The following is a 10998-nucleotide window of genomic DNA, read 5'->3' as shown; positions in this document are numbered from 1 at the left end:
AAGATTTTGAATAAAGTAGATGCCATTTCTTTCATGCTGGTGTATTTTCACAAGTAAACACTTGATTCAATAACTATTTAAGAGAGAACGTCACAAGAAGTAGTCTGACCAACAGCTCCCCATGTGTGAATAGAGCACACTACGCTTCTCTCACGCATCCCATCCCCGCATGTCAAACTGCCGGAACTAACGTAACGCAAAGCTAGCGGTGCACAATACAGACGTGTTAGCTAATATACTAGATGTAGCGCTCCACTTTTTTCACATGTCCTAACCCCACACCCCCGTCAACAACTGCCAGCACTAATGTGGCGCTAAGCTAGCACACAAAACAGAGGTGTCTCCTTCTCCTCCCCCCGTGAGTGCCTGTAGGTAACCAGGAAAACCCGCAGCGGACTTTTAGAGGTTTGAATATTCTCCTGTTAGTCAAGTGGAATGGATTTGTTCACGAAGAAATAGACCGCTGGGTGAACTAATATTTCATGGTAAATGTGGAGGTGTCCAAATTAATATTTTTTAAACGTGGGGGCGGGATACATCCCCTTCACATATAATTGTCACAACGCCTATACCTGAGGCGACCCCCTACACTACACACCGTATTTAGTGGAGTAAATATGGACGTTACCACACGTATCAGTTGGGACGTTGTTGTGCAAAACTTACAAAATTCCTGGTTGACACGATTGTTTGTTCCACTGCTTCCGTTTGATCGTGTCTCTCGTCTGCTCCTCGTCGCAGTGTTTCACATGACGTACTGAAATTGAAAGAAACTCAAATATTGATCCCGTCACATTAATATTGATACAGTCCGACACTAATGTTGGTATCACTTGTTGCTTTGGATCCTCAGTCATCCAGGACATGAGAAATTGAAAGAACAAAGACGAAGCAACTGGACGTTTATTCTGTAGCTGAAGACATTTGAAGTTTTAAGCTTTAAACTGCATTACAGGTATTTATTGGTGTCAATATTATCAATACTTGAAACGATCTGCTTACGTGTACATCACTGATGTAACAGTTGAATGAAATGTGACCGTTCGGACTGCAATCACTTTATAAAACATCAAATATGCATTAAATTCAGTACCACATAATAAAAAGTAACAAGATGTTGGATTATATGACCCCAGATTAGCAGATTGATAAAGTCAGACTCAGGACTGAGCGTTGGAGAGGGGGGAGAGACGAAGTCCTAGGATTAGTCCTAGGAACGTTTCTGTTTGAACGTGCGAGTCGAGGGTTCAGTCCAGGTGGACCCAGACCTGCGCCTGCAGAGGTGACGTAGGAGAGCGAGTCACTCGGCCCCTTCAGGCTGGAGGGCTTTTGCTTCGTTGTAATTCCACGTCTCCAAAACGACATTCCAGTTATTGCTAAGGAACTTTTAAAATATATATATTCAGGAGGCAGTGCAACATTTTTGTAGCTGCTGAATTGTTGAGGTGTTACCTGCTTTATCTGGCACCTTGACAAATTGCTGTGATGAAGGACAGACGTCACAAGCACCGAACATCGACCATAAAATTTAATCTTCTTCACAAAAGTAACGACGACCCGAGTAAAACATCTGTTGCTTTTATTTGGCTCTAGAATTGTACAAACTCAAACCAAATGACTTTTTATTAACCGGGTCTTTTAATTTTAGGCGCATTCACGTCGTTACCAGCTTGTTTAAATAATTCCTGTTCTTTGGGAAATGATGTAACATTTGTAACACAAAGCTTTAAATAAGAATTTAGTGTTTCTTTAAGAATAGTCTACAAAGTTTTAAATAAAGATCTGTGGGATCAGTTAGTGCTTCAAATGTGGGGACGACTCTCAGCTACAGAACGTGTTAGATTTGTCTTTAGGCTACTTGTCTTGAATTATTAACTCAAAGTTAATCAGTTGTAGATATTTATCCACTGATTAGGAGTTTCATTCAAATCTGGCCAGCGGTTTCTGAGATATTTTGCTAACAGGCAGACAAATTAATGAATAACTTGCTGTTGAAAGACGTTATTCTTCAATATGGACGAATTCTTCATGTGATAACAGGTTTTCAAGTGATGCATTGAATTTTAGTTTATATATAAAAGTTTATTTTAAAAGGCGACAACAAAACAAAACATGTTTATTTTGACTGGACAGGGAAGCAGGTGATGAAGGTGATGACCAGGTGGGAGAACCCTTCTCTCTGCTCCATGCAGACCACAGAACCACGTGCAGGAATGTGAGGTGAAAGAAAATACAAGAGATCAACTCCCCCCACCTGCTGCCTGATCTCACCTGGCTCTTCCTGCACGTGCAGCTCCTCACCTCTCCGCCCGTGCAGCCTGCTCTGACTGAAGCAGGAAGCTGCAGCTTTTATATAGGCCTCTAAAAATAACTCACTCCTCACCGCAGCCCGACTGACAGCTCCCTGCAGCCAATAGCCTCCCGGGCAGCCCTGAAAGCTCCGCCCACTCCCTCCTCCTCGGCTCCTCCCTAATTAAGCGCCAGTGACATCATCAACTCTAATTACCTTAAAAGGCTACGCATTAAATTGACTGACAGCTGGCCCCGCCCACCTCTCTCTCTCTCCACGCCGCGCGCGGAGTGCAGCGGGGTACAGTCTGCCGCTGCTGCTGCTGGAGGAGCAAACCTGGCAACCTGGAGACCGATTGGCAATCTGGCAATGCGGAAATAAATCTGGCACCCTCCCTCTCTCCCTCCCCCCCCCACCCCAAACTCGGACTGAGGAGAGAGGCGTGACGGAGCGCGCTGGGAGAAGAGAGGATCCACTGACAAAGCTCAAATTAACACTTTCTGTCATTTTTTACAGCTTTGTCTCAATCAGAGAGCTGCGGTGCGCGCACCCGCACCCAGCTTTTATTTTTTTTACATTTCTCTACTTTGGGAAAATAAAAAGAAGAAGAAGAAGATGAAGTGCGTGTTTAACGCCTGAATTTGGGACTTTTCAAACCCGTTTTATTTTTTATTTTTTTGTTTTTCTTCACTTCAACTATGGATGTTTTGGCGAATTACAGTATTTTCCAGGAACTCCAGCTCGTGCACGACACTGGTTATTTCTCCGCGATGCCTTCCCTGGAGGAGAACTGGCAGCAGGTCAGAGACGATGCGTTTATCTCCTGTTTGGAACTGTTCTCAGCTCGTGCTCGTGCTCGTGCTCTGCTGTTTCTGCACGCGCGTGGAGCGCCCCGTGTTGTTGCGTCGCGCTTTTTTTTTTTCCGCTCACATGGAGCTCGGCGAGGTCCGCTGACAGGAGAAAACACGCACGCACGCACGCGCTCACACACGGGTGGGAAGGGGGAGGATACACGGATCTCTGCGCACTAATGGCACAGACAACATTTAAAACAGGTGTGTGCGTAAACACGCACAAAAAACGTGTTTGCGCACACTCTACAAAGAAACGATCCTTGAACGCACCATCTTGAAGCTCTAAAGCTTCATAAAGACACTTAATGGTTAATTTAAAAACAGAAGCGTGACGCTATTGCACCGTGGACCCCCCCCCCCACACACACACACACACACACGCGCGCACACACACACTGATATTCAGACTTTAATCATCAGATTCTGGTGCGTAAAACCTGCAAACACGGCGGAAAGGCTGAACATGTTTCTTTGTTACTTCAAACATGGTTTAGGATGAATATCGTGAGTAGAAGCGCGTATGAGTTGAATGTTTGAACTTTTTTAGGCAGTTTTCAGATTTAAAATGTGATGCAGCTCAGATCTACAGCTTCCTGTCCCTGGCTGAGTTTGGCTCCTCGTTAGGAGCAGATTGAAGGTGAAAGGACGTGATTGTGGTCCAAAGTGATGATTGGACATTTGGCTGCTTGGATCTTGGACAGTGATGCGTTCTGATGTGATCAATGGAAGAGGCAGTCAGCCTGATCTGTTTAAATTATCCTCACACACACGGGCAGGACGCGATGCTCACCTGCTTAATGGAAATTGACTTTTTCCTGAAATAATACGCGCACATCTGCCACCATTTGTCCGAGGATAATCCTGCTGAATAATGCATCTCACTCGCTGTGGAGCGCACAAGCTGCTTCTTTAAATGTTCACCTCTTCAGCTGGTAACTCAAATCCATCTTTATCTTAAATATCTGCTGAATCACCTGCACAGCTCTGAATTTGTAGGCGATGCTGGGTTTGTGCACGTGTGTACTGGAGACATGTTTTCTTGCTGAATGAAGCACAAACCGTTTCCCCTCGGTGTCTGTCTCACTGACACCACTTTCTGCTGCCTCGGCCTTTTTTCAGTATAATCAGTTGGTTTTACTCCTTGTAAACATATTTCTGCTCTGTTCTCTCCTAAATGGCTTCTTGAGTGTAACTGACATAAATAAGAATAGGCACAAAGTGGTTTCATGTATTTATTTCCTAGAAGTCAGCGGGTTCATTGTGCACCACTCAGCCAGTGTGACCTGGCTAAAAGTGATGACGAGCGGCGAAGGAGGAGTTTCCTCCCTAAATGGAGGGGAAAGCATTTGCAGATTTGAGGTGTTACTTTAAAGATATGACCCGTCAAAGTTGTTTAATGTTCAGTTTTCAGTCAGGTCATCTGGACGGTTTCTTTTTTTGCTGAAACGTTTCACCTTCCATCCAGAAGGCTTCATCAGTCAAGGAAACACACAACACAAAACTGATTCTTCCCCCCAACAGCTTACTCCAAAGTGGAACAAACCAGTTATGTTGGTGCTAAGATGGTCTGTTTGGGACGCCCCCTCCTCCGGTGCCAGCCCTCTTCCTCGTCGACATTCATATCAAACTGGTTCAAAACCAACAAAGTCCATGCTCAATAATCCAGGTATACAATCCAACACCTGACTGAAAATTGTTGGATTGTATACCTGGATTATTGAGCATGGACTTTGTTGGTTTCTGGGTGGAGTTTGCATGTTCTCTCCGTGCTCCGGGTTTTCTCCGGGTACTCCAGTTTCCTCCCACAGACCAAAAACATGCATGTTAGGCTGATTGGTGACTTTAAATTGTACCTAGGTGGGAGAGAGAATGGTTGTTTGTCTCCATGTGTCCCTGTATTGGACTGGAGACCTGTCCAGGGTGTCCCCCACCTCTCACACAGTGACTGGTGGATATGGGCCCCAGTGACCCAAAAAGGAAGAAACGGGTGAAGATAATGGATGGATAACAGGCGTACATAAGGAATGCAGTTTTTAAATCCTCAATTTCTTGGCTCATATCTGCATCATGACCAAAACTCAGTACAGAGGTTGGTCCAGAACATCTCACTGTAGCTTATCAGAAACACTGAAGTTCAAAGCTGCTTTCAAACACTCAGTTTCACATTTGTTGTGCAGAGTGCACGTAAAGCTCTTTTAATATTTGTTCCATTAGGAATAAGTGTTTGATGTTTTGTTGTCACATGATGCACATTACAGGCTCGTTCTTTTCGTGTAAGCTGCATGGTCATGGTAAGATGCTAATTTTAGGCTAACTAACTCCTGGATGTCTTTTTTTAGCTGCATTTAAATATTGAACTGGTTTTTTTTTTTAAACTGTCATCTGGAAAAACGTGAAACCAGCATTTAAAATGTCCATAATTTTATTTTTGATATATTGTTGAAATATTGTAGAGTATTTGGGAATGTTGGCTTAATTCAGATATTATTTATTGAGTTAAGGTCAAAGGTAGGATTTATTTCCGTCCAGCAGAGTGTTTGTGATGGGGGGGGGGGGGGGGGGGGTTAACGCGGTTGGAAACCAGCAGAAAATATTCCGTTTGTCAGAAGAGTCTGCAGAAGCTGCGTCAGAGCCTCAGAAAATAAAGACAGAAACATTAACGCATACAGAGCTGGCGCGCACGCGCTTTTTCCACCCTCGTTCCTTCTGTCTTTCTGTTGCCTCATTCACTCCATCGCACACACACATGCACACACACATGCGCACATGCTTGGCTGGCATGCGCTAATGGAAAGCTTTGGTCTGGCAGGACTCATCCCGCCACTTTCGACAGTAATTGGCCGTTTGCTGTCAGACGGACAGAACCACACACTCACACACATGCACGTGCACACTGGCAGCCTGATTTGTGGGCATCATTTATCTCTCCGAGCTGTCCGTGCTCCTGGTCTTTGTTTCCTGGTAGAGTCCTCTTTTATTAGCTGCTTTGCATTATGACTAAAACCAGCCTTTGTCCGTCGTCCAGGTTGCACCTGACACAATGATCAGCCTTCTCTCTGTAATTGCAGCGTCTTTTTAGGTCCGAATGGACGTGATGGGCTGGAGGGATTTGTGTGAGTGTGTGTTTGGAGTGGTCAAGGATCAAACCCAGACTCCCCAATTAGATGTAATCCGTTTATTTCAGAGCAGAGCTGCTCCAAAGCTCGATGAACGAGAGGGAAAATGGAGACGGCAAGCACAAATGGAGGACGGAGGTGTAATCGGAGTGGAGGTTTTGGTTTCGTGCGGTTGTTTCAAAGCTGCGTTTACAGGCCGAGACATGGTGAACAACGTGTTTGTTTAAAAGTCGAACGGTGCTTTAAAGCAGCCGACGCAAACGTCTCTTGTCTTCACCTCAGCGCTTCGTTTCCATGCTCCGTGTGTCTGTAGTTCTTTTCAAACGCATTGATTTGTTTGGAGTCATTACAGCACCATGCTAAACCAGCCAGCTCTGTTTTACTGAGACACAATGTTTCCTTGAGCTCAGACGCTCCAGCCCACAAATCTGCTACAAATACAGCCGTGATCAGTAGAAACAGCTGCATGCGCAACATAACTAACATCTGTAGCTATTTCATGACACACAGTGATACGAGGTAATAAAATCCTAATTTTTGCTCCTGTGAAATGAAAAAAGTTGAACATTGTTAAATTGTATTTGGGGGAAGAAGCTTGTTTTACAGAAAGAGTTGGTTTTGTTTCAGATTGTGCTGATTTTCGATTTTGGAGATAAATGAAACGACTTTTAGTTGACAGTTTTTCAGAACCCTGAAGAAAGCTTGACTTTAGATCATAAAACAGTAATGTAGCAACATTTGGAAATGTTTCCAAATGACTTCTTTTATGAGAAAATGTCTTTACAGCTTGCATAAACAACCCAACAAACAGATAAACTGTTCAACTAATCTGGGATTACTCCAAAGTGGAACAAATTACCAAGACGTTCCATTTGTCAGACTAATTTATCCTTCTGAAAATAATTTCATATTGGAATTATTAATAAATATAATTAATAAAGTATGTTCTACACTGCTAACAGTGTCATATATTTAACTTCTTTGGTGGATACTTTTTATCTTTAGTACCACTTAAATATGGCTATTTCAAGTTGGTTCACCTAAAATCCAACGGATGACGTCGCGTCACTTTTGTGCATATTTGATTAAATCTGTTGCACAATCTTTGTATCCGTCTCTGCAACACCAGCTAAAAGTCCCAGCTGCAGGCCGTTCATCTGTTCATGCGCACGTTGTTATTTTGCTTGTTCGTGTCAACCTGTTGACCTGCTGCAGTGACCACCACGTGAACTTCTTCTTCTCTCCTTTTCTCGCTCTGCTTTTCGCTCCTGATTGCCCATGGCTTGAGGCAGGCCTGAGGAAGTTTGACAAGATAATGAATTGCCATGCATGCTGCAGTTTTTCACATTTCACAGCCCAGTAACTCTGGGGATGGAGTGAAGGATGGAGAGAATGAGGAGGCGGTGAGGGGAAGAGGATGAGAGAGACGGGAAACACCAGCAGACAATAAAAGTTAGACAGAAAAGACGAGACATTTGTCCCTTTTCCTTCCCTCTTTGTGTGTTGCTCACCATTCAGCATTAACGTGCACACAGAGTTATGTCATTGTCTGCAGAGCACAGCTGCTTCCTTATTCAGAGCAGACACAAATAAAGATATGAAGCGAAAACAAGAATTGTGAGGAAACGGACACAATGTGAGGAGAGCAACACAAATCACAGATGAAGATGTTTAGGAATAAAGCTACTGCTTTAGTTAAAAAAAGGCAAGAAATGATGTTGAAATGTGGATAAAACAAATGATTATTGACTTTAATGAAAAAACCACCATTTACTCGTTCTTCCATTTTATCAATAAATTTGTCATTAAGAGGCGTATCATTTGTCTGTTGAACTATTACTGGTCAGGTTGTGTTTGTCAAAGCTGACAATGAAATACTGTTTTAAAAAGTTAAACCTTCTTGTAACTAAACCACGGCTGCTCTGGAGACACTTCTATTCAGCTTAATAAGGAAGGAGGACCGTGAGCTAAAAGGAGACCGCTGTAAAATTATGTTTTCAAGTTTGATTTGCCCCTACCGGCTTTTTGTATTAAAATAATACTAATAACATTGTTCTTGTCTAAAACTTTATTCTAGTATTGGTAATTATCAGTCAGTCCTGACTTGTCCCTTTCATATTTGACACCAAGTTTTTTCTGAAGGGTTCAACACCACCTTGAAGTTTTGTTTTAACTTCCTGCCTGCGAAGACCAGTTTCACTCTGGCAGAGCTGTAGAAAACAATTTGATCATCCTTGACCTAATATTTAAAATACAGTTAAATGTCGTCAGTAAGCCATGGGTCGGTCACCAGGAGAGTCAGTGATGTAAAGCTGCGTGTCATCAGCATAACTCTGAAAGTTGATGCTGTGTCTTTTGACACTTCCAGAGTAGCAGGTCAGAAATGTCTAGGACCAAGATATGAACCCTGTGGAACTCCACATTTAAGTGTAGAATCTTTATATAATGTCCAATAACTGTAAGGCTACATTGGTGCCTAATGACACAAGCAATGAAGATTTGTTTAAATCCACATTTTGAACATAGATGGTGATCCAGTGGCTTTTTATTTAGTCCAAGGATGAACAATCCTGGTCCTCAAGGGCCAACATCCTGCATGTTTTACTTGTTTTTCTGCTCCCACACACTCGATGCAGTCACTAAATTACTTCCAAGTTCTGCAGAAGCATATTCATTTCAATCGGGTCTAAATCATTTCTAAAACGTGCAGGATGGAGCCCATCAAGGACCAGGATTTGACTCCTTTGGTCCAGTCTTCTGAAGTGTCAAACGTACCACTTGTTCAGTTCAAATAACCAACTGCTGATATTGTTCTGAGTGCTTGAGAACATGTTGTGTTAGTACTTCTATCAGTTCATCATCTTTTAAGGCTAGAGGACACTTGGCTGAAATTAAAGCTGTAAATCAGTTAAATTATTGTGGTTCCAAAATGGACAATGTTTATAGAACTTGGATGAACAGAAGAGTAAATGTTCATTTCAGGGCATGTTGAGAAGCACTTTTCTCCTCTGTTAATGCTGTTTAAATTGTAGCCATCTAAAAACAAGAAAAGCTTCCCGGCTGAAGACTGGATGTAGTCTAGTGGAAGCCACAAGGCAGAAGACTCCATGGTTTGAAGAGAAAGAAACTTTTCTGACACAAGCGAGCTCCTTCACTTCTTCCATTCTACAGTTGGGTGCCAGTTACTTCTCATAATAAGCTGCTCTAATCGCAGCTTTCATTCATCTTCCTCATTTATTTTGCAGTATTGTGCTCCCAAACTCGCACTGTTATTGTCTTTACCTCATAAATTAAAACCACTCAAGTCAAACACACAGACGGTGTCCTGGGAAGCCATAATTCAGTAAGTGAATAAGGCAGAGATTAGATAAGAAGCGGAGCAGTCAGACTGCATCAGCAGGAAAGCAGAACAAATGAACTCCACTCGTGATGGAGAGAGAGCTCTACACTGTGAAAGCCAGAGCCCTGATCTTTCAAGATGAGTGCTTTTCTATGGCAAGAAGCTCCAGCTGTATTCACCACGGAGCCCCGATTACTACAGTTTACAAGGAGATTGTCTCATTCAGCTCTGCATGCTTCGAGCACACACTGGCTGTCTGTCATTGTGCAGTGACTCAGCCTAATAAATCTCGTGTGTTACTGATTTCCTCCTGCTGTATTGAACATAAAGTGGAGCATTTTAGGAACTGTGCTTGTTTGCTCTGCAGCCTCCAGTTAGATAAAAAAAGTGATGAGCTTCGTCTCATCTTTGGTGCGACTTGTTGCAGGAAACAAAACGGCTGCTGTACTTTTGCATGTAAAATATAAATGCATAATTCTGACATGTTTCCATTCATTTGAAATAGTAAAAATAAAAATAAACCCCCATGTTTTGAACTGACGGCATGTATTTCAGTGAGTAACAGGGTTGGACAATAATATAATTATATGATGTTCCAGGGCACCCAACATTAGGAACAGTATTTGAACACCACTGATAAATATTCTGCTTGTTTATGCACCTGGCTGTGCACAAAAACATTAAAATTGCAGTTACATTTGTGTACGATGAGTTCTTTTTGTATTTTTACTATCTTTTTTTTTCCATTTCTGCTGTTTAACATTATTGTTCATGTGGCAGCTGTGGATCAGTGGTTGGAGCAGTCAGAGAATTGATGCCACCGGTATACAGTCGCATGTTGAAGACGTGTTGAAGTGTCCCTGGACAAGACACTAAACCCTTCATTGCCTCCGATGAGTGTCCTGTTGATGTATGGATGTTATCTAAAGCTCTGATTAGGCTCTAAGAACAATTTCCTCAGAATAGCCTTGTAGAGATGTAGTTTTATGAATGTGTGTATGGCTGAACGAGGACTCAGATTGTGCCGTAATGCACTTTGAGTAACCGTCTTGGCTCGAAAGGAACTGTATAAGTTCAGTCCAGTTACAGGTTTCTTCTGTATGGTGACACCTACCGTTAGACGGGTGACTGACTTGTAAATATCTACACTGCCAGGCTAATGGGTCCATAACTAAACTAACTCTAAAGATGAAGCCTGATAAAGTGACCCAAAACCAGGGCCCTCAGTCAGTGCTTTATTTGAGCCGGATCCTGCCGGAACAAGATCCGGGAACTCCCTCATTTTCTCTTTGTGCGTTCCGACAACTGTTCGTTCGATCCGTCAGCTCATCTCTCCGCCCATGAAAGTCCAATGTGTAGTATGACATATGCAGGATATATTCATACATTTTCACGAGT

At 42.8% G+C, this 10998-nt stretch overlaps 1 protein-coding gene across 1 annotated transcript in view; it reads left to right on the top strand.

The window, feature by feature from the left end:
* Window positions 1–2910: 2910 nt before the first annotated feature.
* klf7b (Kruppel-like factor 7b) overlaps window positions 2911–10998 on the top strand; it is a 45909-nt gene continuing 37821 nt past the window's right edge. The window contains exon 1 of the mRNA XM_037687149.1: window positions 2911–3090. Coding sequence (XP_037543077.1) covers window positions 2989–3090 — 102 coding nt within the window. The 5' untranslated portion in view covers window positions 2911–2988. The remainder of the gene's footprint in view (window positions 3091–10998) is intronic.

The sequence above is a fragment of the Nematolebias whitei genome, chromosome 13 (genome assembly GCF_014905685.2).
Source record: "Nematolebias whitei isolate Nwh7 chromosome 13, NemWhi1, whole genome shotgun sequence".
NCBI lineage: Eukaryota > Metazoa > Chordata > Actinopteri > Cyprinodontiformes > Rivulidae > Nematolebias > Nematolebias whitei.
This window is presented reverse-complemented; position numbering and strand designations above follow the sequence as displayed.